Here is a 27,465-nt window from a genome sequence, read left to right as displayed (position 1 = left end):
GCAGCAGCAGGTGCAGCAGTAGGTGCAGGCAGCGGGTGCAGGAGCGGGTGCAGGCAGCAGGTGCAGGCAGCGGGTGCAGCAGCGGGTGCAGCAGCGGGTGCAGCAGCGGGTGCAGCAGTGGGTGCAGGCAGCGGGTGCAGCAGTGGGTGCAGGCAGCAGGTGCAGGCAGCGCTGGAGAGCTCGAGCGCGTGGGCTCCAGCAGCGAGCGGGGAGAAGCCGTGCTCCCCACCGCCTGGTGCTGAAGCAGGGACAGACAGTACCGGCTTTAACCCATGGGCCTGGAAGTGTCAAGTGTGCAGGAATTTCGTCATGACATTAATCAGACTAAAGCAGCTTGTAATTTATTAACATCCTGACAGAATTTGCATTTTGAGCACTTGGTGGGTTTATATTTATATATACAAAATTGTTGCTACGATCACCCTTGGCTCATTCTCTGGCTTCCAGTTCCATTGGAGATGAAGCCACTGAGAACCCCGGACAGGTAGTTAATTCTCTCCGTGCTGAGTTGTTCCTGGTGGCTGGCAGGCATTTTTCTTTACTGAGCAAGAAAACATTTTATTTCATGTATCCGTGTATCTGCTGTCACGTTTCAGGCAGCATTTCCAGCCTGGTATGTGTTACTTAGCCCATTGGAGGACTTGCTCGGCATCTGCCTGTCAGTGCTGGGTTGTTGGTGCTCTGAGGGCTCGGTAGTGCCAAGGGCTGTTACTCCAGGTAGCTCTTCCTCCTCGGTGTAAACGCGCTGGAAAGGCCCTGGGCTTCCTGAGGAAACTCAGGTCACTGTTTTGCCTAAATCTGCCATCGCGGTGCCGGTGCCGAGCTCCGCTGCGGTCGCCTGTCGGTGTCAGTCCTGTGCCTGGGGGCACCTGAGCACCCCAGCACTGCTGGAACCACCCAAACCAGCAAATGCAAGGTCAGCATTCTCAAAGGAGCAATTTCTGAATGCTGATTTATTTTTATTTCTAGTCTGTTCTTTAAGAACATTGAATTTCTGGGGGAGGTGAACCAACTCAAGAGTCCAGGATAAATGTGATGCGTATTTCTCTTCTTTCCCAACACAAACTGTAGCAAAACTGCCAAAAAAATCGATATAACCTCTTAAGCAAAATACTTAATTATGGGAACACTGAGTTTTGAAATGAAACTTTTTAACCTTTTGAAAATGCATTTTTATCTTTTGGATTGACCCAGCTGTCAGCTCTGTAGGTGTCACGACATCTGTCTCACCTGCGGTGGCCGCAACCGGGTCAGACCCAGGCTGGGCAGCGGGGGGAGCGCGGGGGGATGTGCACCACCTTGCATGGGCAAGGGGAGGCCACGAGGAGCACGGCCGGTGGCCCTGGGCAAGGGGAGGCCACGAGGAGCACGGCGGGTGGCCCTGGCCATGTGGCACCGCGTCCTCCCCTGCTCACAGTGCCGGCTCTGCTGCCCTCCCCACGGCACAGCTCACGTGGGCTCTGTGGTGCCGTGTGTGCCGGGGGGCTGACCGCTGTCACGTAGCTGCTCCTCCTCCTCCTCTTACCCGTGTTACAGCCGCTGGGTGGGCAGAGGAGCCAGCCCGTGGGGGTGGCACAGGTCGATGCAGGAGGGCCGAGCTGGCGGGTTGGGCTCCCATCCTGGGCCCACCTCTGTGCCCCCTGTCTGCTCCCACCATGCCAACGGGCAGCGGCTGCCAGTCGGCCAGAGCCTGCGCTGAGAAACACGGGTGGTGTGGTTATGGCAATAAATAATCGTTGTGCTTATCTTTGCTATTGATTGTTGGCACGAGTTGGTGACGTTTGACCACATACTGGCCCTTGAATTGGCGGAAGTGGAGCTGAAAATCAACCCGGCTGTTTCTGGAAGTGCTCAGCCTGAAGTCACACCATCCAGCCCGTCCGGCCATCTCCGCTGGTGCCTGGGGGGGCGTCTCCGAGGAGGGGCAGGGATGCCGAAGTGCTGCCGGCGCAGCCAGTGCCAGGCCCAGCCCTGGGCAGCGCGGTGCCGGGGGTGTCCTGGGAACACAGGCCACCCGCAGCGGGCAGGGGCCATGCCTGGGGCAGGGGCAGCCATCCCGTCCCACCGGGCACCCCCCTGCCCTGTCCCTGCTCACCCTGGAGCGCCCCTGCCCTGTCGAGGTGGATGGAGTTTGCTCAGGAAGGAGGGAACTGGGATTTTTTTTTTTCCCTATGAAAAGTCACACTGGAATATCAGAGAACTGGGCACTATTTACTGGAGTCTGCTGTCTGCCTCAAAAGTTTCAGCCTTGGTTTTACTTTCAGTCCATTTATTCCTGGCAGCAGCTTGGCGCCCTGCGGCTGGAGGAGTTTGGTACTTGGGTGTCTGCCCTCCTGCTGTGAGATAAGACGCTGTGATTCCCCTGCTCCTCCTGCTCTCTGGTGAGGAACGGCTGCTCCTGCTTCATGTAGCGGGAAGGGGTAAAACACGATGTAAGTGCTCAGTAGATGGTTATTGGTCTCTGCCTGCACAACGCCTGCTGTCCCTGAGGGCGGAAGATTGAGGAGACTTCCACCAGCCCCGCTTTGATGGAATGTTTTGATGATTTTGCTCAGACAGATATTTACATAGCTGTAACCATTTTGCTGCAGCTTGGTGTATCTTTGACATTTAATTGTCCTGTGATGCTTGTACTTTGGAGTAAAGCCGCATCCGTCCACAGTTTAATTTTCAACCACAGACAAGCAAAAAGGTTTTAAAACCACCTTGCTGCAATCATCTCTTACCCATTCGTCGTAATGGTTTAGATGTACTTGATGACCATTGTTCTCTGAGGAATTTCTAACTCACATAGTGCAAAAGGAATATTTATCTCTGCTCAGACTGTAAAGTAAGGCTTCCGCAGTCGTTAGAAGAGCTCTGCTGATTAGGATACCCCCAGTCCGATAGCTGCAGCCCTTTGGCCTCACTTAACAGCCTCCACGAGCTCTCGAGTGCCGCGCAGCGTACGGCCGTACCTACGCCGTGGGATGTGTACAGGAAACCACACAAATAATATCCAGGGCTTAAACCTTTCTGAATCGAGAATGTGTTTGCTTTGATTCCTCACAGCGCGAGTCAGGCTGCAGTGAAACTCCCGTGAAACACCCGGAGGCACCCGGGTGCTGTGTGTGCGGCAGGGCGCTGATGTGCCTCTGGTGAGCGGAACGAGGGAACTGGCCAGGGGGCGGCTCCTGGGCCTCCCTCTGCTCTAGAGAGGGGTGATCTTGACCTTGTTCCTTTAAGGAGAAGGAGCAGGAGCGGGCTGTGCTGCCAGCGCTACCTCGGCACGTAACGCCTGAGCTCGGAGCGCCGCGGGGCCGGCTGCCTGCCTCCCGACCTGCTGGGCCGAGGCTGCTGCTGGGGAAGGGTCTCGTATCGGGGCTCCGCGCGTTCTCAAGCCAGTCCGGGGTTTCTTACTCCACCACGTCCCCTGCTCCTGAGTTACGACCGCAACAGGGGGAACAGCCGGGGCTCCCCGGGGCTGGCGGCTGGCGGGGCTCTGGCCGGGGGCTCTTGGGGGGCTGCTGCTGCCTCCCTTCCTCTGTCCCAGGGAGACCCAGGGGAGCACAGGTACCATTTGGGAGCAGCTTTCCCTGCCCTGGGCAGCCGATCCCTGCCTCGTGCACTTCAGAATGTTGGTGAGTAAGGAAGCAGCCTGGAGACTGGCTGTGTGCACCCAGTGAGCCGGGGGGGGGGCGGGGGGTCCGTTGGTTGTATCCTTCTCCAAAGCATTATCATTTAAATGACAAGGTAATGTGAAACATTTGGCTTTTTTTGGCTATAAAACGCACATGGCAGAACTAATCAATTCCAAATGATCATCGTCAAACCGTTGCTACAGAAATGAAAAGAAAAAAAAGGTTTTTCCCATTTTCCTTACTTGCTTACATTGCTCTAAAGCAGCTTGGTGTGTAATGTGTGTGTGCTCGCCTGCCCTTAGTGGCCTGGCCCCGTGCTGTGCCATGCCGTGCCATGCCATCCATGCCGTGCCATGCCGTGCTGTGCCATGCCGTGCTGTCCATGCCATGCCATGCCGTGCTGTGCCGTGTTGTGCCATGCCGTGCTGTCCATGCCATGCCATGCCGTGCTGTGCCGTGTTGTGCCATGCCGTGCTGTCCATGCCATGCCATGCCGTGCTGTGCCGTGTTGTGCCATGCCGTGCCGTGCCATGCCGTGCCATGCCGTGCTGTCCATGCCATGCCATGCCGTGCCGTGCCGTGTTGTGCCATGCCGTGCTGTCCATGCCGTGCCATGCCGTGCCGTGCCGTGTTGTGCCATGCCATGCTGTCCATGCCATGCTGTGCCATGCTGTGCTGTGCCATGCCGTGCTGTGCCATGCCATGCTGTCCATGCCATGCTGTGCCGTGCTGTGCTGTGCCATGCCGTGCTGTCCATGCCGTGCCATGCCGTGCCGTGTTGTGCCATGCCGTGCTGTCCATGCCATGCTGTGCCGTGCTGTGCTGTGCCATGCCGTGCTGTGCCATGCCGTGCTGTCCGTGCCATTCCATGCCGTGCTGTGCCATGCTGTGCCATGCCGTGCTGTGCCGTGCTGTGCCATGCCGTGCTGTCCATGCCGTGCTGTGCCGTGCCAGCTCAGGAAGACACCATGCTGGTCTGGGACGTGCTGGGGACCTGCAGGCTGCAAGGGCTGGGGGGTCTGTCATTTTTGTCCCTCTGGAAGCAACACCTTGTGTGAAGAGGGCAGGGCTTGGCTCAGTCTCCCAGCGAGGCACGGCCAGTCGGCAGGGCCCGGGCTCTGAAGTCACCGTGCCAGTAGTGGTGGTTCTCCAGAGAATCTCCCTCCGCCAAGCCCACGGCAGCACCCGGCCTGCCCGTGTGCCCTGGCTGCACTTCGGCTTGCTTCATTCTGTAGAACATAAAAAAAAAATGGAGGAGCCTGTTTTGCCACTGCTTTTCTCATTTTTTTGTTTTTCCCAGGTCATGAGCTGAATTCTTTCTTTTCTGATGAAAACTCATTATTCATCCTTTCAGTATTTGTGAACTTGCCTTGAAATGCTGATGACCAGAGTTGACCTTTCAGATATTTTTTCTCTTTTTCCACAGCAATTACACTGCTGGTATCTGTGTCTAGACATACTGTAAAAACAATGCGCCAGGCAGAATTACCAGCCGGGTTTGGATTGCTCTGAGTGTTTGGTAACGTGGCTGTGCTTCCACACGCTTCCCCCAGGAAAAGGAGGAAAATTGTAAACGGCCCTGTGGGATTTCACTGACACCAGCTCTTTTTCAGTGGGAGAAATAAGTTAAAAAATATTTTTTCAAACAATTACTTCCTTAAGGGGAATTTAGTTCTGATGAGATTGGCACAATGACTTCAGGATTTTTAACTTCAGATAAGAAAAATGTTCTGTTTGGTTTTTGAGGTTTCTGCAGATTTATTTCAGAATTTAGGTACAGATAATGAAAGTAATCAGGGAGTGTAATAACTGAACTAGGACAAATTCTCAGTTACAAACAAAAAAATCCTATTGTGCTATAAAAATATACAAAGAATGGGAAATCTGGGCTGCTTTGGGCTGTATGTGGAGCATCACTTGCAGTCAACACTCAGCCGGGCACTCAAACCCCTCCGTGAATGGGCCCTGTCTTTGGGGGGTGTTTGTGTTGGCCCCAGCAGCCCCGCAGAGGGACTGATGTCAGGCTTTGTCCCTGTGCCTCGGTGCTGGTGGGGCAGACACTCCTGTGACCCCCTCCCCGCTGTGGCTGAGCCCTGCTGCCCGCAAAGGGCTCTCGTCTCTTCTGCTGGGGCACCCGGCTGGGGACAGAAGGACAATGGCCCCGATTCTGCCCTGCTGGGGGCTCCGGGGGGGCGCACGGGGCTGGTGGCACAGGGACCTGTGGCCCTGGCCCTTGCTGCTGGCACGGCGGGGTCTCGGCACGCGGCCAATTATGTGTGTCACGTTCTCCCCCTCCCTCTGCCCCCCTGGCACCCAGAGCCTTTGGGGCAGCCGCTGCCTTTTGGGCCTGGGCACGTGGAACTGTGGTTGGCAGCTGGTCTGAGCCGGCATCTCACTGGTGAAATAAGGCTCAGAAACAGGCCCCAGGAGCGGTGCTGGTGTGGTGCTTGGCAGGGAGGGACACGTCAGTGGAGGGGAGATGAAACCAGAAGCTCTATCACCTACACGGACGAAGTGAGAGCAGGTTTATCCTCCCGCAGGACTGTGCCGTCCACACTTCGCAGGAACGATCTGATCAGACAAAATCCTGACAGGGACGAAATTGTCAGCCTGCCATGAAAACAGTGTCAGATGCACATTTTGTCTGCAAACTATTATCTGCAGGCAGCGCTGGCCAGTTGCAGAATGTGACTTGTGTAGGTGAGACCTGCGCGTCGGGGAGCACCCGGGGGGAGCTGGGCTCTGGAGCGGGCGCAGAGCCCTGCCGCGTCGCCCCCGAGCAGCTGGCCCTGCTCTCCCCTGTGCCAGGAGCTCCGTTACATTTTCCTTCTTGCAAACCCAGGGTCAGGTTAGTCTGGGTTCCAGCTGTGACTAACCACGCTTGGCCGAATCCTGCCGGCTCGCCGGGGACTGGGCTTTCTCCTCATGAGCCAGCCCTGTCCTATTCCTCCCTTTAGGAGTTTTTGGCCCCCGGCACGTCCCGTGCGGGTTCCCGGCAGCGCTCTCCCTTGTGTGGTGGTTGGGTCCTGTCGCGCTGTGGGGCTGTGCTGGGGGCGTCCTGTCCCCCGTCCGACCCCGGCAGTGGCAGCTCAAACCCGGCACACCTCGGGCTCGGGGGGTGGTGTAACCACACCGTCCTGGAGGCTGAGGCCTTTATCTTTTTTCCCTGTGTATTGACTTGTATTTTGAAAACCTCTGGCCAGAAATGCTGAACCTCTGCATCTCCTCAGGCTGCCTCCACCACAGCGCTGTAAATGGTGAGGAGAAGCTCTGCCAGGTGAAGCTTTTCTCCGTAGGAGCAGGGAACATTTGGTGACAGTCAGTACGATGGACAAGAAAAGGGGGAAACCTGGTGGGAACAGGGGGCAAAGCAGCGAAGTGGCAGCAATTCCTGACATCGCGTTCCCTGCGCCGTGGTCCCGCGCTCGGGGAGGCGGCTGGAGGCCATGGAGCACCCGTGGGGGGAAGGGGCCAGGGCACGCCGGCTCCCTCCACCCCCCAGCCACTCAGAAAATTAATTTTACAGCCCAGGGGAGGATGAGTGCCTCATTAACCCAGGGAAGGGGAAGCCTTCACCAGGCAAGGAGAGAGGAATCGAGTCTGCCCTCTGAGTGAGTGGGACCGGCTCTTTTGCAAGGGGTGCCTGCTGAAGGCAGAAAGAAATATTAAGACATACTTTGTTTTAAATGAAAAATGACTGGCATTCCCCCCCCTTCCTGAAAACAGAAAGTAATTTAATTTATTAGTGGTTTATTTTGTTTGACAGCCTTTCTATGTACTTGATGCGGTTTGTTACACTGAATTACCCTTTAATAATGGGTGTGTATAATCCCAGAGCCTGCCCTGCAGGTTGGCTCTGTAATTGAAGAAGGGATGCGCTGGGGAGGTCTCTGTGCTGGTGGGGATTGCCATGGCAGTGCTGGTGGGAGCCGGGTGCTTTATGCAGATGCTGACTGGGACTCTGCCTGCTTGAAAAAAAAAGACAAGTTTCAGCCGCTGTCACATTGCCCCATTTGTTGGGCACTTTCTCCTCACTGTCACTGGTCGCTGCCACCCTGAGCCTCTCCTGCATTCTCCCCCCGGGCTCGGAGGGGTCTGGGGGGTCTTCCCCAGACCACTCCTTCTTGTCCTGTAACGCGGGTGTCTGCCAGCCGTGGGGACGGGCCCCGGGGCACTGGGGGTTCCTGTGCTGGCCAGGAGGCGGCCGAGCACAGGCCGGTGCCCGCACTGGGGTCGAGCCGTCGCCACAGACGCACATTGGCTCCCCTGCGCGATGGCGCTTCCAGCCGCTTCAGGGCAGGCGTCAGCGGAGAAGAGATTAAACCCAGGCAGGGGCTCAGCCTGTGCTGGGCGCCTGCTCCCCTTGGCCGTCCCGAGCCAGGGTTTGCCTTCTGCCGTCGTGGGACTAGATCCCTGGGCCAGTCTGTGCTCCCAGCACGTTCCTGGCTGCTCCTGCCACAAAATGTCAACGCTTTCAGGTTTAAATACTTATTGTTGATAAACTTGAGCGTAACCGTGCAGCACGTGGTGAGGAGGGGCGTGGGCACTTGCTGTTTTCCATATTCCAGGGCAGATTCTTGCCACCGTAGCAGATAAAAAATCCTGCCTTAACAAAATACTCTCAGATGACCAGGTTTGTTCCTCTCATGGGGTTTTACCTGGTGATGGACCAAGTTCCAGCCATAAAAAATGCCCCAGAGTTTGGGTCTGGAGTACCGTGTGGGGGATTTTCTTGGCTGAAGAGTTGATCTTAGCTCTGTGAGTTGCTGCCATACACGAACTGGGCAGGGAGCTGTGCTGGGGTGCTGGAGCTTGCTCTGGCTCGGACCTGGGTTGCCCTGGTTGCTTTGCACTGCCGGACTGGGGCCAGTCCTGGGGCTGGACCACGCAGCCTCATCTCGCTGAGTGAAGTCCTCTGCCGAACCCTTTGCTGTACTTATTTTTGTGCCCGGCAAGGCCTGGTGTAATCGTTGAACCCCTTCCCCTTGCACAGCCGTCACGTTTCCGACAGGCGCAGTGACAGCCCGGTTCTAATCGCCGAGCACAGCGCGAGGCTCCGTCCCCAGATGGCTGGGCAGAGTCCTCCAGCGCAGACAATGCGTCGCTGGCTGTGTCAGGCGGAATTAGCAGGCAGGCTCGTCACATTAAGCTCAGGCCCTGAGCTGGCAGCCCCTGTGCTCCAGTGTCACTCGAGCTGGCTGTCACACTCCCGTCCCCACCTCTGCAGCCGTGGGAAGTCTCTTTGGGCAGCGCACAGACAGTGTACACAGTAATGAAGTCGCTTGAGGGAAGAAGAGCTTACTGGCAGCACAGGCTGACACCTTGCTAGTGCGTTCAGTTGCCTTAGGAGCGCTCTGTCTGGAGTTACTACGTACGCTGCTCCTTGCACACGCTGTTGGTACCACAGCTCGCCGTCCCCCGGTGTTTATGCTTATTCATCTAAAGGCAAACGTGTAGCTCTGTTTCTAGTCCCTCCATCTGTCCCTGGCCTGTGTGTTCCCTTTCCCTGTCTCTTCTCATCTCTTACCTCCGTCACTTCGCTGTGAAGCAAACGCAAAAATGTTAAAAGAAAAATCTGTGCTGACCTGACTCTTGCAAGAAACATATTTCTGTTAGAAACGCTCCAGGAATTTCCGATTCCTGTTAACAGTGACAAAACAAGGCAGAAGTGGGTTGGTTTTTTTTTTTTCAAAGAAGGAACACTTGCGGCAGCAGAGCTCTGAGCCTGGTTTGCTGGGCTTTCGCTGCCTCCCCGCAGCCCTGGTGCTGCTCTCAAGTGTCGAAGGCGTCCGTGCCTGCCCATCCTCCTGCTCGCGCCCTGAGCGAGGCCTTGGCATTCCCCGGCGGGACGTGGGGGACGGGGCGCAGCGCTGCCGGCCGGAGATGTGGGGGTGCCCCTGTGCAGGGTGCTGGCGTGGGGCGGGTGGGACAGCGGGGCCCGTCCCTGGGCGCTGACACTCTGCTCCCCGCCCCACAGGTCCCCGTGCTGCGGCCCATGGACCTGATGGTGGAGGCCACGCCACGGCGGGTGTTCGCCAACGCGCACACCTACCACATCAACTCCATCTCCGTCAACAGTGACTACGAGACCTACATGTCGGCGGACGACCTGAGGATAAACCTGTGGAACTTTGAAATCACAAATCAAAGCTTTAGTATCCTTTGGTGCATGCCGCCCGGCGGGACCGAGAGCCGCAGTGAGGGAGGTGCCTCGGCTGGCAGGTGGGGTGTGAAGGCCCTGGGAGCTCAGACACACGCAGGTGTCAGCGGGAGCAGGAGAAAGCTGGATGGGGGCGGCGGGTCCCCGCTGAAGGTGAGGGGCAGGGGGACCTGCGAGGCCCAGTGCCGCGGGAGGCAGCGGAGCCGGGCCGTGTCTGCTGCGATGGTGACTGAGCCTTAGTGCAGCCTCGCGCCTGGCCCCGTCCCCGTACCCCGATCGCGGTTCCTTGGTAGAGGAGCTTCACCCTCTGGCAAGGGGGCTTGAGAGTACAAAATCATGTGTCCGGCTGCAGGACATCGGGGATCTCCAGTCCCCAGGTGTCATTACATCCCTCTTGGCTCACCCGCGCTGGTGGGCACGTTGGGCCATGGCCGAGTCGCTCCCGCCGCGGCGCAGGGCTCAGCTGGCATCGCCGAGGCTGCTGCTTCCCGGTGTGGGTGACACATTTCTGAATTTTGCCTGCAGGGTGTGTGTGGGGAAGGAGGGAGGGAGGGGGGTCCGCGGGTGATGGAGAAGACAGCTGCCTTGGGGAAGACGGAGAGAGGAAATATTAATCGTGCGGTGTCCTTTATACCCTGCAGCAGGGTGACAGGCTGCCAGTCACAGTCGTACAAATGAGGTCGTGCCAGTCACCCTTGTAACAGCCGCATCAGAAATGATAACAACGGGGCACTAATCACCGGTGGTATTTATATAGTGCTTCCTACAGAGAAACCCCCAGGGCATGTGGCAGATTTAGGCAGCTGGAGCGGATTGCAGCAGTCCCAGCGTGTGGCTGGTGGGAGCTCGCAGTGGGTACGGTTGAGCAGGGCTGCAGCCTGTGTCGCCTTTCAGGGAAGCAGGTGAGCAGTACTAAATATGGGTGAAACCTCTGGGAGTTTAGATGGCCCGAGGGAGTTTGGCCAAGGTGCAAGTGCAGCACCTAAAGCGCTTGCTAAGAATTGATGGAGAAGCGTCACCACCAGAGAGATGTCCCCTCAGATGTCCCATCCCACTGGCTTGCTGGTGTCACCCCTCTGCCCAGCACCTTGGAGCCCCTCCCGGGGGTGTCCCCGCTTTGGCTGAGCATGAGACCAGCCCCTCTGGGCTCTCTGCAGGGGCCGGGTGGTGGGAGGAGAGAGGAGGCTGCACCGCCCGCCTGCCCAGGGAGGTGAGGAGCACGTCACCGTTTTGTCAATAAAACCAAATCCAGCCCCTGCCTGCCAGCTGGGAAGAGGCAGTGCTGTGGGTTGGGGTTTCTCGGTTTTGTGCCTGTCACCAGCCGCTGCACAGTGTGATGGGGTTTGAAACCCTGCTGAGCAAAGCGTGGGGGCTGTCCCTGTGGGTCAGAAGCCGGCCGGCGCAGGATGCGGGACGCGGTGCGGCCCTGGACCGCTCCTCGATGCAGGCTGGCTGTGCCTCACCAACACCCGCACGCCCCGGCTGCGGCGCCTCGGGGGGCGATCGCTGCCCCGCGGGGCCGGGCGCTGGGTGCGGGGCTGGCTTCCACCGGCCTCCAGGTTCCGCTGCACATCTGCAGCGCGGCCGGGCGGTGAAACAGCTCGGCGGCTGTGAGCTGCGGTGGCTGCTTCTGCAGGACGGGGTCTGCAGCTCGGTTTGCAACCCAGCGTTTTTAACCCATCAAAGCCCCAGTTTGCGCGGGGCGAGGGGAAGCCGAGGTGTCCAGAGACAGCAGCGGGAGGGCAGCGGGGTCTGGGCCGGGCTCCGTGGGGCTCCTTGACTCGCCCTGCCAGACATCGTGGACATCAAACCGGCCAACATGGAGGAGCTGACGGAGGTGATCACGGCCGCCGAGTTTCACCCGCACCACTGCAACACCTTCGTGTACAGCAGCAGCAAAGGCACCATCCGCCTGTGCGACATGCGCACCTCCGCCCTCTGCGACCGCCACGCCAAGTGTGAGTACAGCCCCGCCAGCGGGACGGGGCCCCCGTTGGCTTAAAAGAGCCCAAAAACGGGAGCGTGGAGCCCGACCTGGGCTCAGGTCTGTCCCACCAGCTCTCCCCGTCCTCCCTCGGGGTGTGCAGGGCTGGGGTCGTGCGTGTCCCTGGGGGTTCCCATGGCTACGTGCCCTCAGCCCTGCCTGTCCCCGAGAGGAGCAGCTTCCCCTGGGCCCCGGCCACACGCCCTTGGGGCAGCCTGTTAAAAACCCCCAAGTGTGGTGTTTCGGCAGCAGCAGGTCCAAGGGGTCCCTGGGATGTCGGTGCCCAGTGTCTGCAGAGCTGTCAGTGCCAGAGACAGTGCTGTGTTTCTTGAGGCTGTTTGTCCAAACAGCCCCACGTCCTGTTGCCAGCTCCAGTTGACTCCGCGGGGGTCAGGACATGCAGAAAAGCCCCGCAATGTTTGGAGTAAGGTGGGCAGGCAGGGAGCTTGTCCTGGGTCCTCCCCGGGCTGATGCGACAGTGAGCTGCTGCCGAGGCAGGCAGCTGAGCGTGGCTCCTGCTGAGCCTGGGCCCGGCAGGAAATATTCTCTTTATGAGCAGCTGCTGGTAAACTGCTGGCATGAACAGCTGTGGCGGTTAGGGGTGGGCTGGCGCATCCCTGTCGCTGTTGTTGGTGCCCCAGCAGTTCCTGGGGGGCAGCTCCATGCCGAGCTCAGTGCTGTGGATGAGACACAGAGGTGGAACAGACCCAAAGGAGTTGGGTATCTGCCTCCGAGCAGAAACACGGGCTGCTATTCTGTGTGACTGGACAGCTACACCCCTGTGCCTCCTGTTCTTGAGTTTCCTTCAGAAAATTGCCAGTGTCTTGTGGGAAATGAAGGAGATTTTTGCTATTCAAAGTGTGATAATGTTACGAGAACAAGATGCACAGACCAGGTGCAACTTCCTGGAGCCCCATGCTAATAATCCACGTGCAGAGACACCCGGCTGTGCTCCAGGCTGAGGTTTCCTAGAGGTGACAGGGAATTACACACCAGCTAATGCTTCTGGGCTTTTGAGCTGCGGTCGCAGTCCAATACCTGTTTTTTTGAACTAGGGTAGTGGGTGGAGGGGAAAGCTGACATTGCTGGCAGGAGATACAGAAGTGTCAAGTGTCAGTTTTCCCAAAACACGCCTTTCTATTCTTGCATTTCCCGACCACGTCTCGCAGTCCTACAGTGCGGCTCCCAGCTGAGAATCAGAATACAATTAAGGAGCAAACAAAATTCATTTTCCTGACACTCCAGTGGCAGGAGCCCCCCCCCAGCATTTCCCTTTGTCTGGGCACTGCCGCGTCCCTCCGGCCCCTGGCAAGTGCCCCAGCCAGCGGTGAATCCCGGCTTGGTTTGACCTCTCCCGTGACATTTCCTTATTGATTTCCCTCCGTCCCTCAGAAGCATCAGCCTCAGTCAATTGCAGTTCAGCAGATGTGTGAGTTGAAATTGAGACAGTCCATCAAAGTTCAAAATGAAAAGCAACATTGGCTTTTGGAGGCGAATCCTCCAACGGAGACATTTAATAACTGTCAGTATTTAATAAAAATGCAGAAGGTAGCGCTGCACATCCCAGTCATGTTTATTTAGATACATGCAGTTTGCTTCTCAGGGCCAGCTTCTACTTATTAACTTTTGTTTGCCCGTTTTATTTGAGGCTCCTGCAATCTGTGACACTGTGCCTGTTACCTCCAGCCTCGTAGCTGGCCTCGGAGGCCATCTGCTTCCACACGGAGCGCCCGCTCGGCAGGAGGAGAGGCGCGGGCGCCGCGCTGAGAGGGCCGTGGCCCGGCGGGGGGAGCCTGCCCGGGCACAGCAGGCACCACAAAAGTGGGGGGTGTCCGAAGCAGCGTGGGAAGCCAGCGGGGAGGTTGGGTTTCCTGGAGCAGCTGGTAACACCGGCAAAAGTAATCCTGTTTGGAGAGTCTGTGGGAAAGCAAGGAAGGACACTGGTGATTTCCTCATAGCCAAAGGTGTTGGGCTTTCCTTTTTTTTTTTAAGGGGCCACCTGTGACTGCATGTACCAAGCTCCTGAAACAAGAGGCTCTGAGTACTGCCCGTTTCCCAACGGGGAGCCTTTGCCTTCTTGTCTTTATCCTGCTGACTGCCTTACAGCAACGCTACCAGATGTTACTCTTGGCTGAAAGCAGTTTCAGCTTTGGTTAGAAATAAGAAGCACACAGCTGCTTTGCTGAGGTAACCCACAGCCCACAGGTTTTACCCTCCGATATTGCAGATGTCTCTCTGAAATGATCCCCCCGTCGTTTGGGCCAGCACTGCTGCCTTTGGAGGGGCCCCGCGAGGAAGCCCAGCCGGACTGTGCATCGCCGCTGCTGTTGGGCCGGAGGAGAGGCCCGTCCCCGAGGAGCAGGGTCACCCCGGGACCGTGCAGCCCCCGCGGGGCCGCGGGGTGCGTGGGGCTGTGGCCCCAAAGCGAGGGGGCTCGGCAAGGCTGGGGGGCTGGTGGCAGAGGGAGCTGGTGGCGTGGGGAGCACAGCGCCTGCTCGATGTCAGAGGAAAATGGGTTTGTTGTGTAACAGAGAATTAGGGCTCAGAAATCCTTCCCGTGAGCAGCCCGGATCTGCTTCTGCAGCCAGAGCAAAGCCACAGAAGCCTTCAGCCGGGAAGCAGCAAAAGCTCCCCTGAGCCCCTGCCCAGCCGCATTCCCCGACCCCCGCCGCCCCGCCACCGGGGACCGGGGGGCCCTGCCCGTGTGCTGTGACCCCCGTCCCAGCAGAGCCCCCGCCAGGGCCGGGGGGGGCCCCGGCAGCCCACGATGGAGCGGGCGGCTGCGGCCCCGCTGCCTGGTGGCCGTGGGGACGGTGCTGGGGGCTGGGGACAGCGGGGTCCGGCCGCCCCGCAGACAGCAGCTTCCCCCGCCCTGCCCGCGTCGGCGCGCGGAGCACGCTGCAAAGCGCTTCCTCGATCCCTACCTCGGCTGTGAGGAAGAGGAGCACGTTTTGTCGCCTCACTACAGATAGGCAGAATGAGGCTGGAGTTCGTGGGGGAAATTGGCACCAGACCAGTAATTTCTGCCCATAGCCCGCGGTTGCAAGGCTCCTGCACCTCTGGGATGGGGGTGGATTGCAGAGTTGGTTTTTCTAATGCAGAGCAAAGCTCAGTTCTCTGCTTGTGCTAGCTTAGCATTTCCCCAGTGGTGGTCGTGATTAATTTTGTGCTTAGGTGAACTATCAGTGGAGTTTTGACTTTTTATTTGAAGCCAGAGAAGGAGCAGAGGGTGAATGCATTTGCCTGTGCAAGCGCTGCTCTGCTGTGCTTCCAGGTGCCTGCGGGGGCCCCATTTATTACCGGATTAACTGGAGTCTCAGCTGAAATCCGGAGAGGTCGGGTGCTTCACTTGGGGCTTACACTCCAAGTGGCCCCATTGCTTTTGGTGCAGCCACCTTGCACACAGGAGTGGCATGCGGCCTCTGGGCCAGCAGGCCCCTGGCCCCCTGACCCAGGGGTGCTGCCCGAGGCTGGGGGTGTGCGAGGGAGCAGGAGGCAGCCAGAACCTGGCAGAGACACGTCTCTGCCCGTTTGTCTCACACAGGTTAATACAGACCTGTGCTGAAACAGCTAAACCCACAGCACACTTGCTGGCGGCCAGTCCCAGGGACGCCCCAAAAGCTCAGCAAGGAGGAACGACCGTGTAGGACGGGACTGACTGATCCAGAGTCCCTTTATCTGACACGTCACTTGATGCAGCCGCTGGTCTGGTGCAGCCAGGGTGCACAAAAGAGGGGGAGAGGGAGGAGGAGAGGTGAGAGGGAAGCTGGGCTTTGCTAGCTGGCTCTTTCCAAAGAGAGGAGAGCACAGGAGTGAATCAGCTGCATTTGGACTAAATTAACTTCTCTGACCTCGACGCGTGGCCTGGGGAGACGCTCCCAGAGCTGCGGCTGGGCTGAGGCTCTTCCCCCAGCAGCTGCCACCCGCGTCCCGCCGGGTGATGGTCTGGCCTTGCCACTTGGCTAGTGGGTGGCCTCTAAACACCCCGGGAGGCTTGGCCTCACCCCTGGCCCGTTCAGAGGAGAGGCTCTGAGCCACGTATCCCAGGCTGCCACACGCCATTGGCACAGCCAGGGATGAAACTAAAGTGCCAGCTCTGCAAAGCCAAAGCAGGCTCCGGCAAAACACATTCACTCCCGAGTTCCTGCTAACAGCATGTTCTCTTCACCTATTTTTTCAGCTAAGCCTTTTATAGAGGAGAAAGGTTATCTAAGTAGAGCACAGGGATCTGATGCCCTGTTTGTGCAGACAAAGCCAGGCCTGTGCAGCACTGGGAGTCTGTGAGGTGAGGTGAGGTGAGCTTAGCTGGGCTGAGCTGAGCTGAGCTCTCATTGTCCCAGGTTTCAGCTGGAGCAGAGCTGAGCTGGTCATGTCGCCCCCAGAAACTAATCATCTTCCTCCGAGCCCTCGCAGGAGCTAACGAAGTCCTGCTGCATGGAATAACAGGGCTGGCAAGACCTCAAGCTAAGAATTAACTAGTCGGTTGTGCAGAATCTCCGGGGAGGTGAAAAACAAGCCTCTTGTGCCACCCTGAGCTCATTTAGCAAAGCAGGAAACCTCTTTGCCTTTGCAACACTCTCCTGTCTTCGTCTGAAATGAGCCCTTCGGCCTGGTGCCTCGCTGGTGTCTAGCAGGGCGGGTGCTGGGGCTGAGCGGTGACGCTGAGCGCAGGGAGGGACGGGTGGCAGCCGTGGCCCAGCGGGGTTTGGTGGCAGTGCAGGGCAGCTCTGCTCTGCTCTGGGTTTCCTGGTCTGCGTTGCTAATTGTCATGATTAAATGAGGAGTGAGAAAGAAAAGGCAGTGCTTGAATTGGTGTTAAATTTATTGATGAGTGGAAAAACCCGTTTGCTTTGAAGCTGCCCCGAGAGGGGTCCCCTGGCCGAGGGGAGCTCCTGGGAGCGCGGAGGCAGCAGCTTGGGGTGGGGGTGTCACCTCCAGAAGTGCTGTTTGAACGGTGGCTCTCGGCGTTGGTAGGTCTGGTTTTCGCTTCCCAGTGTCAGAGCCCCAGTACGGCAGGCGGCCGGCGCAGGGAAGGGGCAGTTAACCCGCAGCAGCCTGCCCCGAAGTCTGAAAGGTCGACAGCTCCTCTGCGCCGGCCGGGGCCGGGACTGGATCCCGCCCTGGACTCCGCTGTGCGCGGCCGGATCCCACGCTGCGCCCGGTGCTCGAGTTCCTCGGCACAGAGGAGGAGCTGCCCGGGGCCCCGTGCTCCCCCGCTTGCCCCAGCCCCGTCCTGGGCACGGCTGCAGCCCCTCCTGGGTGCCAGCTCCCCCCGGCACGAGGGCCCGGCCGGGGGCTGGCCGAGGCGCAGAGCAGACGGGAACGCTGCCGGGGCCTGCGCTCGGTCCCAGGGTCGGGGATCCCTTCCCCAGCCGTGCTGCTGCCCTGGGGTTCGCTCTCTGAGGCCTTTCCTCTTGGGTAGTTGAGCTGCAACTTAACATTTCTACTTCTACAGTATCAGCAACAGTTTCTTCTTGCCCCCGTTCTGTGAACTGAACCCCTCCAGGCGTGGCCAGGCCCCCCTACACCGTGACGGAAGGGAGCCGCGGCCCCGGAGGGAGCAAACCCGCCGTGGTGCAGCGAGATGAGTCCTGGCGTCAGCTGCTCTCCGCAGCCCACTCAGATCTTCCGGCCGCTCCTTGCTGTCGCTTTTCTTATTTAAAAATACCTGACGTGCCATCAGATTTCCTGCTGGTGATGAAAGGCCCCAGAGCTGGGTCCTGCTGTGGGCGATGCTGTTTCTGATTTGTAGGGAGATCATTTATAGCGGCACTTCAGGGGGTTTCCCCGCTGTACTCAGGAGTTCAGGTGTTGGTACCGCGGGGCTCAGTGCGGGGACGATAAGCCCGGGCGAGCGCTGGGCACGCTGTCGCCGTGCGGCCACGACCACCGGCGCCTCGGAGCCAGCAGCCACCGTGGCGGAGCCTCAGCGCTGGGGACGAGAGTCGGACAGACGCAGGTGGCGACTGGATTTTTCTCCGTTAGAGAAGCAAAGCGGTGTGAGCTGCTGTTAGCCTGTGGCGTCCTTCACCGCCAGGCCAGAGAGCTGTCTGCGGGAACAGGGAGACAGACGGACGTCCCCGTGCCCGCAGCCTCTCTCTGTGATGTTTTTTTTTAAAGCCAGACTTGCCCAGCTGATGTTGCTTTGAAATCAAATTTGTAAATACATTTAATTTGGAACTTCGTCTCCTTCAAACTGTGATTTATTCACAGACTGATCAGATTAAGTCTGTAGGTTGCAGTGGCTATAAAATATTTACATTGACACTGCTCATTGATTTCTGGGGAGCAGCCGTGCCGTGCAAGGCTCTAAATCTTCTGGGCTCTGTGGTGCTGGTGATGGATCGGTCTCCAGTGATCCTGCTTGCTTATTGCATGCATTAACAATGAAGGAGCTTCAGTTGGGCCAAGCAAAGTCCTTAAAATACGGACATTTGTCTGGTCTAGGCCAGTGGTGAGGTCCCGTGGGGACGGGCGTGCTGGTGGAGCGGGGCCGGAGGGCGTTTGGGACAGGCGGTGGCTGCCCCGGCTCGGTGCCGTCTGTGGGGCTCCACGCCGAGTCGGAGCGGTGCCGGGGCGGGATGGCAGGTCCCGGCCTGGGGACAGGGAGCTCCTGCCTTGGCTGATGCCGGGGCTGGTCATTTCCTCTTCTGCAGTTTTCGAAGAGCCCGAAGACCCGAGTAACCGGTCGTTTTTTTCTGAGATCATCTCCTCAATCTCCGATGTCAAATTCAGCCACAGTGGGAGGTATATCATGACCCGGGACTATCTCACTGTCAAGGTCTGGGACCTGAACATGGAGAACCGGCCCATCGAGACCTACCAGGTGAGCGCAGCATGGCCAGGCCCCGGCAGCGGTTGGGCACCCGCAGTGCTCCCGCCCCAGCTGCGTGGGTACGAGCCCCACGGATGGCAGCGTTGTGCCGTGAAATCATGGAACGTGAACATAGAAATGTTAAACATGGGCTCGAGGGGCTGGAGAGGTGGAACCCGCATCCCCAGGCTGGGTGTGGGTGAGGAGGGAAAGCTCGGGTGCTGGTGGCCCCGTGCCTGGCACTGCCTGAGCCGTTTGCGAAGCGGTGCTGGTGCTGCTCCCTACAGTGGAGGGGTGGCTGCGGTCCAGGCCGCGCCATGTCAGGCCGTGCCCAGCGCTGACGGCTCGGCCGCGGGGCTGGGCCGGGTCCTCCAGCCCCGGGCGAGCACCGGGCTGGTGTTTGCCGGCCGCTGGGCGGTGCCAGCTGGGGCCTTGGCCCTCACACCCATCCCTCCCTGCGGGCAGGTTCACGACTACCTGCGGAGCAAGCTCTGCTCGCTCTACGAGAACGACTGCATCTTCGACAAGTTCGAGTGCGTCTGGAACGGGTCTGACAGGTGAGTGGCGGCGCAGCTCCAGGGTCTCGCTCTGCGGTGGCCTGGGGGCACCCACCCCCCCCCCCCCCCCCCCCGTGCCAGCCCTGCCCCGGCTTTCGGGGTCTGGGGAGTAGTTGTGGGTGCACCAGGGATCACCCAAACCCCACCTCTGCACCCAGGAGCTGCTGAGGGTGGCCAGTGGGGTCCCGGGGCCCTCCTGGACGGGTTCGGTTCCTCTCCTCATTCCTCCCACACCTGGGTGAGGGTGGTGATGCGTTTGGCTCCAGATTGCCAGATCTGGGGCTGACAACTATCCACAGGTGTGCCACGTCGAGCCAGGTGGCAGCAGGCAGGTGCAGCCAATTGACCTGGCAGGATTGCCCCACCTTTTCTCTGAGCCATCAGAGCCAGTTAACGAGGCACAGCTGGGCCTGAAGCCCAAATTCCAAATCTAATCCAAATCTCGTTATGCCTCTGGATATCCAGTCTGCCTCTAAAAAGGTGTGAAAAATCACTGGGTTCAGGGCAGCTAAATCTTTGCCATGAAGCCTGTTCTCCCATTGTGATCCTGAGAGGAATTGCCTCCCACATGTGCATTGCCCAGGGTAAGGTGGGACACGGCCTCCAAGGTGCCCGGTGTCCCCGTTGTGCCCCCGGGGCCGGGGTGTTGCAGGGCTGGGGCCGTGTGGTGACCCAGTTGTCCTTCCTCCCTCCTGGCAGCGTCATCATGACGGGCTCCTACAACAACTTTTTCCGCATGTTCGACCGCAACACCAAGCGGGACGTGACGCTGGAGGCCTCGCGGGAGAACAGCAAACCCCGCGCCATCCTCAAGCCGCGCAAGGTCTGCGTGGGCGGCAAGCGGAGGAAAGACGAGATTAGCGTGGACAGTCTGGACTTTAGCAAAAAGATCCTGCACACAGCTTGGCACCCCTCCGAGAACATCATTGCCGTGGCAGCAACAAACAACCTGTATATATTCCAGGACAAGGTTAACTAGGAGGACAAGTTGTTATTTAGGAATCTCATGTACTGATTACTAGTAAACACAAGATTTCAAATGTTTCTTTTCTTTCTTTTTTTTTTTTTTTTTTCCCCTCCTTTTCCTTCCTGTTCCTGTGTTCAGTTACTGCTCTGCAGATAGCGGCTGCGCGGAGGCGAGCACCCCCGTACCCCCGGGGCGGGGGGGCACCCCAGAGACCCCAGATTTCTCTTTATTTACGCGCTGAGAGCTGTGGGGCGGCGGGGGCGGCGTTTGGCTTTGGGCTGGTGCCCCCGGGCGGCTGCGGCCAAAGGACGAGCGTGGGGCAGGGGCTGGCAGCTGCAGGGCACCAGCACCGGGCACAGCATCCCGCTCCGACCCTAGAAACGCCCCACCTGGTACGCTGCAAGATCAGAACATCGTCCCCTTTGCCATTTTTCACCTTTCTCTTTTTACTATTATTATCTTGTGTTTTTACCAACAGAGACAGCAAAACCAAACGTAAAATGGAAAAGTTCAGATTTGCAAAGGACAAGCTTAAAGGGGGGGGAGCTGCTGCGCGCCGGGACGTGTCTGCTCTAGCCAGGCTGCTGCCTTCCCCCCCGCCCCACAGAAACTCTCCTGAGGATTTGGCTTTGTAGATACTGTGGTGCCTTTTTTTGGTATATGAAATACCTTTATAAATGATGCTTCCAAACTGCATTGATTGCAAACCAAATTGAACCTGGGCTTCTCTTCTGCATTTCTTGTCTTTGCTTTGGTCATTTTTACTTGTTCTGTTGTAAGCTCTTGCATGTTGTGACTTTCCCTCTCTTTCTTTTTAAATTAATTTATTTATTTATTCATTCATTTTTTTTAAAGATAAAGTATAAGTTGCTAATTTATGACCTTCTAAAAAAGAATCCAACCATATATTGCTGTTAGCACCTGACTGCTTCAGAGAGAGGCTGTCTGTGGTCCTACATTATAATAATAATAATGACAATAATAATAAAAACAATAACTCTTCCTCTTTGCATGGCAAGGCTGCCCCTTTCTACTCTAAAGAGTGTTCAGGTCCCTCTTTCACTTGAGCAACTGTTCAATAAAAACAACAGAACTACTGAATTTTTCAGTCAATCTGAAAACTGCTCCTGCAACAAAAAGCAAATGAATAATTAAGTTCAATTAAAAAATTCAGCACTGTCACTTCAGAAGTGGCTGGTGAGGGTGACCCTGCTGTGCCCCACCGTTCTGCAGGGGCAGTGCAGGGACATTTCCACCACTCCAAGGGCATTTTTCCCCTCCTGGGCCGCCTCTCTGCGAGGCACCTCCGGGGCTCCCGCGTGTCCGCCGTGGCCTCCCCCTTCTCACCAGCGAGGGGCCGAGCAGCCGCTTGCTCCAGGGACCGTGTGGGAAACCAGGAGCTGCGCGGCGGCGGGTGCCCTGGCCCTGGGACGGAGCCTGGGGGTGCTGAACCCCCGGGACAGGCGACCTCGCTGTGGGAGCCGGGGCAGGGCCGGGGCAGGGAGAGCTTGCTGCCTTCCAAGGAGTGACCTCAAGGGAAAAAACAAAGTGCACTGGCTCGTAAATTTATTACAAGCGTTGGCTTTCAGGAGTAACTTTTTTTTAAAAACAAAATGGTATAAAAAAATAGCAAGAGTAAATGAACCATTTTTTTTAAAAAAATAAATGAAAAATGTTCTTTTTTGGTTCCTGTAAAGAAAGCCTGCACTCTGGTATCAGAAGTAAAGTTGTCCCAAACGTGTCCTTGTGTGGAGTCGCTGCTTGCTGTGCCGTGGGTGCGCTGGGCAAGGGGAGTGCTGGGGCACCCAGAGGGTCCCTGCCCAGAGCTTGGCTGCCAGGTCTGTGCTGAGGAGGGAGGGCTGGGGGGGGGGGGGGGTCCCAGGGATTCTGTGTCAGGACAGTGGATAATTCGGGGGGAGTACAGCCTCCCCCGAGCCGGGTGCACCGTGGGGAGGGCGAGTCCCTGGGGGCAGGGGCCGTGGTGGGGCTGAGGAAATGTCACACGGTGCTTCAGCTGGTCCCCGCTGCAATCCCCAGCGCTTCATGCAGCTGGGGGGGGTTGGGGTGCTGCCTGGCAGGGCAGCACGTGCTGTGCCAGCAGCGTTGTTTGGTGCCACGTGTGTGACACTGCCCAGTGCACATGGCGCCCTGGGGGCCGGCCGACATCCCGCAATCGATGTCCTGCTCGGCCATGCAGGGAGAGACATTATCACATCCCAGCCTGTAGCCCCGCAGCCCAGCCTCAGCACTAAATAACTCCAGTAACGGGGCTGTGTGACGTGACAAGGGCCATTACTCTTACCCTGCAGCCCGGCCTCTGGAAAATGGAGCTGCTGGACCCTTCAGTTTGGTGACAGTGTCTGGGGAGTGAGTCAGCCCCCGTCAGAACGCCACCCGGCCCCAGCGCCTGGCTCGGCCAAGGAGCACTTGGGTGTCTCTGGCACAAGCTGGAGCCACCGGCTAACGGCAGCTGGCTGCTCTGTTGCACAACCCTTGTGGGAAAGGAGCACGGGCAATTCCATGGGGATGTGCATGCCCATAAAGCAGCTGCTCGGGGTAGAGTGTTGACCCTCACACCCTTGGCAGCCTGATCAAACACCATACCTCACAGAAACCAAACACAGCTTTAGCTCCAAACAGGCTTGACAGCACATGCACAGACAATTCACTGATTCCAGCACCCTCCTGGCAGCTTCACTGACCCTTCCCCCTCGCGCTGGGGAGGTGCCCGGGGCTCCTCTCACTCCCTCCTGCTCCGGCACAGGGTGGGCAACTCCCCGCTGCAGGTACAAGCTGTGCCTCGACTCTCCACTGCCGGGGAACAGCAGGTGCTGGGGAGCTGCTGGGGAAGCACCAGCTTTATTCTCCATTTGAAGCCATGGCTGAGAGCCGAGTTGGCTTCAGGACACCCCCAAAGCAGGATCCGGCGCAGAGCAGCTCCCCCAGGCAGGGGTTGTCACCGTCCGTCTGCCCTGAGCTGTGCAGGGTGCGATCACCGACGTGCCGGCCCTGCCGCTGTACCGGGGGTGAAGGGGGGAGGGCTGTAAATCACTGGCCGTGTCCACCCGCTCACCTTCTCCAGCAAGACAAATCTCATTATTGGGTAAAGTGTTAAAACGAGCTGCCAGTTCCTCTGCAGTCCCTGTGCCGATTCTCTGCTGTTCTCGGTGATGAATTTAAACAGTCACCCCTCATTAGAAGCTGCAGGGCATGGATTATACTGTCAAGGAAATGTTATTCAAACAGACACTCATTTACCTTCACATTAACTGTGTGACCTTAATCTACTACAATGTGCACAGCTTCAAGCCCGGGGTTATTCCCCGGTGCACAGCGTGGGGCCAAGGGGGGCGGCTGGGGCAGCACTGTGAGGGTTTCCAGCCCGGCTTCTGACATTTAAAACACCCACGTTTGTCTTCACCTCTGTGGAAAAGGAGCTGTGTGCAGAACGCAGCTCCTTACCCCAGAATCGAGTCCAGCTTTTCAAAACTGGAGCCTCTCTCCCTCTCCTAAGCTCACAGAGATTCACCTCCTGCCGCGGCAGCCCGTGGCGAGCACTCAAGCCACAGCAGGGCCCGGCCGCAGAGAAGGTGCTAGAAAAGCCCTGGGCACCCCCGATACCCAACCGCCTCTCTGGAGGAGGCGCCCACCGCTGCCCCGGGGGCTGGGGCAGTGGGGACCCTGCCCGAGGCGCCGCGGGGGGGACACCAGCTCCACTGTCCCGCCTCGTCCGCGCGTCCCCCAGCAGCACCGGCTGCTGCTGCAACCGCAGCCCCCCCCACCGAGGGGGTGGATAATTGCTTTATCCACAGAATAAGCAGATAAATAAATGTTAATGAACATCTGGTCTCCATAAACAAGATAAATTAAAATTAATAGCAATCTTATTCATTTAATGAACAAGTTAACCATATTTTAAAACAGCCGTAAAAACCAGGCGGCTTCCTGCAGGGCTGCGCCCAGCCGGGGGAAATGAATCCACCCCCTGCCTTCACGGGGAGCCGCAGCCCCCCCATCCTGCTCAGGGCACCCCCACAGCCGCCCAAGGGGCGTGGAGGGGGCCCGCTGGGTGCAGGGGGGGCTGCAGGGTTCCCCCACACCCGGGGGGCTCAGGGGACTCTGTGCTGTCGGCAGCGAGTACCGGGATGAGCCGCCGGGTGTGGAGCATCGACCCTCCCCTGCTGCATGCGGCGGGAGGCCGGCTGTACTTCCCAGTACAGATGCCTCTGCCATCCTCCTCCCCGCTCCTGCAGGCACTGCCCAGCCCAGGGGGGAATGGGGGGGGTCCCACCACGCTGGTGGAGCCTACGGGCAGCCAGAGGAAGGACGGACGGACGGGCAGCCAGAGGAAGGGCACCTGCCCTGAGCCTGGGGGGTTCGTTCTCCCTACGCGCACCAGTTTCAGCCACCAGCAGTACAAATCCCTCCCAGTGAGCAACCTTCCCCTCTGGGGCTCAGCTGCAAGGCCCAGGGGGTGGCCACCAAACTGTAATTGCTGAAAAAAAAAAAAAAAATTAAAAAAAAAAAAAAATCGATTTCTCATGGAAGAATCAATCCCTCCTCACCCCTCAACTGAGAGGAAGACATCCATGCCAAAGACAGAAGTAAACACTTTGACAGCGCCAGCCCGTCTCATTGAAGCAAAAGACTAAAGAACTAAACCAGAAAACAAGTGCGTGTGCTGACCTGAGGGGGCCGCAGGGAGATCCAGCACTGCGCAGGGCCACGGGTCTGCCAGGCACGGCCATCGGTCTGGGCAGCAGGACTTCATGCTGTACTCGTGAATTCGAAGTCCAACAAAATCCAACAAAAACTGGTATTAGGCCTGTACAATCCATATATAAAAAGGGTTGGTTTATTGTAGTTCAAATACATAAACTGAACAATCCCAACATTTCAAAATTAAACTTTAGAAACACAAGTTTAACATTCAAAACAGGAGTATAGTTTACAAGAATCGCCCAGAGGGGAAATCCACAGTCTAATCCAGAAGTATGTAAAGATCACTTTATTGTAAATAAAAGTGTGTTTATACAACCGTCCTGTTCTGCTCCAGTAACCACTGTTATTGACCAAGAATTTCCAACTTTGAGTAAAAACTATTAGACAAATCTTCACTTGGGCAGAGCAACCTGGTTTTGCTTCTAACTCATGGGTAGGGTAAGGAACAAAGCAGACCTGTGAACAAATTTAATTTGGTCTCAGTCCTAATTCTCCTCTCAGCTCTAACTCTGGCTTTCATCGATTTAGTTCCATTTACAGGGGTGGAAGCAAGCAGACCTGGGACTTGTTTCCAGGATGGGTCTTCAGCCAGGAGCAAGCGAAGGTGCCGCGGGGCAGCGCCCGTCTCCTGGGCCGGGGCCCGCCGGCGCACACTCGCAGTACAACTGACACCGCGGGCGAGATCGTCCTCCAGACCCACACGGGCGACGCTGCTGAGAAGAGCCTCCAGACACCCACACCCCACGGATACCGCGCTGCTCGCGGCGCTGAAGCTACCAAACACAGCCCACACGATCGATCTTTGTCAGTCATGCCCCAGAGAAATTCATAAATACCTTTAACGTGGGTTTTTTGTTGTTGGTTTTCCCCCCCCAGAGACCATTTTATGTTCACAAATGCTGCTTCTTCCTCTGCTCCTCAGATGGTTTTGCAATATATTCACGGTAATGTGTATGTATAAACCTGACAGATGGCTCATGCAAGCTTTTGATTTAACAGATACCCTTGGCTTAAGAGTATTTCGTAACTATTTTGTTGTTCGCCTGGTGGGCTCGGAGGCGGTGGGCGGCGGGGGCGGGCCTCGGCGGTCCAGGTCATCTACGTAGGACACGATGAGCTTGCGCCTCTCCTCCGGCACGCAGTCGAGTACCAGATACCGCTTGTCGTTCTGCAATATCTTCTCTACATCTTTCAGGTGCTGATCTGACTCCTGGATCAACTTTTTGGATCTGAAAGCAAGTGGAAGAATTACCACCCTGCCCCCACCACAGGGAGGGGCAGAACGGCAGAGCCAGGAAGGGTGCAGGGACCCGGGGAGCTTTTCGGCTGGGAAGATGCCACTTTGGGCCAGGACCAGGCTCCTCTGCACTGCTCCGTGCACGGGAACTAAAGGCCTGTTGCCTACATCTGTGCTACGTTAAGGAAGCGCCATGGAGGACCCGTGTCTGGCTGCAAGGGCCTTGTACAGCGCTACACAAACTATACGGGGCTAAAACCTAGAGGGGACCAAAGGAGAAAAAAACAAAACAGAGTTTTAAATTCAGCATCTAAATGAGGCAAACAATGAGAATTTGGATGTGGAAACCTCAGCAGGGTCCAGCACAAGCTCAGAGCTCTGTCGCCCAGCTCAGTGATGCCGGGAGCCAGACCCCCCCACAGCACAGCGCTGGGGACCACGCGGGACCCAGAGAGCTTCACTGCAGCTCCCCTGTAAGTGAGCTCGTGTTTCTGATAGGAAACTTGTTCTGGTCCATACCCACGATTCTGTATCAGTCCCTGAGACCCAGTGAAAGAGGCACCTGCTTTGTGAATCAACCCACCCGCAAGGACGCCCTTTCAGCGAAACCCTCCCACAGAAACCAGGGAAATTAGTTATGGGGCTTTGATAAAATTTAATCGAAGCCAGTATTTCTTAGCTGTCTACTCCAAAGTGCTGAAACAGAGGCTCAGTACTGATCCCTCCTCAGACTAAGCCAAGGCTTAGTGCAGACAGGAAGGACGGTCCCCGCCACACCGCAGGGAAGGCCTGACGCTCAGGGTGCCACCGGCTGCTCCCAAGCCAAGCAGAACCTCTCACCTGCCGTGGTTTGACCTTCACTGCTTGTTAGTCAGCAGCAGAAGTGTCAAAATAAAGCAAAAAGAGAGGTCTATAGCTGCTGCAGACTTTTTTAACAGGTTATGAAAGGTTGTAAAAGCGTAACTTAGACATCAACTTAGCTAGGAGCAAACTTCTAGCAAAACCCGACATCAGTTTGTTGCTGTTTATATAGAAGAGAGCAATAAAAAGGTTAGTCCGTTGCTGTCATTATGCTACACACCTGTAGGTTATAAATTTGGTCTCTTTCAATAGTGTTCGGAAGTCAGCTTTGGCAGTAATGTATTTGTCTCTAATGTATTCTTCAAACTCCCTTTGTTTTTTCTGAAAGGAAAGAGGTAAGCTCACAACACTGAATGCAGACTAAGGACTTTGTGCAACATACAGAACATAAGCAGTAATTACACTTTAATTATGTTTTTCCTTATATTTTACATTTTTAATTTAAAACACACCTTATTTAAACATTACTCGTGTTCATATAAAGCAGAAATCACTCCAGCAGCCATTAACTGATTTTCTCTGTATCCTGCACTAAACTGAAAG

At 57.1% G+C, this 27,465-nt stretch overlaps 2 protein-coding genes across 10 annotated transcripts in view; one reads left to right on the top strand and one right to left on the bottom strand.

The window, feature by feature from the left end:
• Positions 1–20,179, top strand: part of PPP2R2B (protein phosphatase 2 regulatory subunit Bbeta) — a 99,275-nt gene extending 79,096 nt beyond the window's left edge. For all 3 annotated transcript variants that reach the window (XM_074916252.1, XM_074916250.1, XM_074916251.1), the window contains 5 exons: positions 9,598–9,775; positions 11,574–11,738; positions 18,421–18,590; positions 19,044–19,135; positions 19,835–20,179. In XM_074916252.1, the coding sequence (XP_074772353.1) occupies positions 9,598–9,775; positions 11,574–11,738; positions 18,421–18,590; positions 19,044–19,135; positions 19,835–20,114 (885 nt within the window). In that variant the 3' untranslated portion in view covers positions 20,115–20,179. The remainder of the gene's footprint in view (positions 1–9,597; positions 9,776–11,573; positions 11,739–18,420; positions 18,591–19,043; positions 19,136–19,834) is intronic.
• Positions 20,180–24,930: 4,751 nt separating this feature from the next.
• TCERG1 (transcription elongation regulator 1) overlaps positions 24,931–27,465 on the bottom strand; it is a 33,581-nt gene continuing 31,046 nt past the window's right edge. For all 7 annotated transcript variants that reach the window (XM_074916599.1, XM_074916598.1, XM_074916600.1 and 4 more), the window contains 2 exons: positions 27,143–27,243; positions 24,931–26,053 (listed from right to left, as the gene is read on the bottom strand). In XM_074916599.1, the coding sequence (XP_074772700.1) occupies positions 25,852–26,053; positions 27,143–27,243 (303 nt within the window). In that variant the 3' untranslated portion in view covers positions 24,931–25,851. The remainder of the gene's footprint in view (positions 26,054–27,142; positions 27,244–27,465) is intronic.

This window comes from Athene noctua, chromosome 12, assembly GCF_965140245.1.
Source record: "Athene noctua chromosome 12, bAthNoc1.hap1.1, whole genome shotgun sequence".
Taxonomy (NCBI): Eukaryota; Metazoa; Chordata; class Aves; order Strigiformes; family Strigidae; genus Athene; species Athene noctua.
The sequence above is the reverse complement of the archived record's forward strand: the minus strand, read 5'-3'. Positions and strand labels throughout refer to the sequence as shown.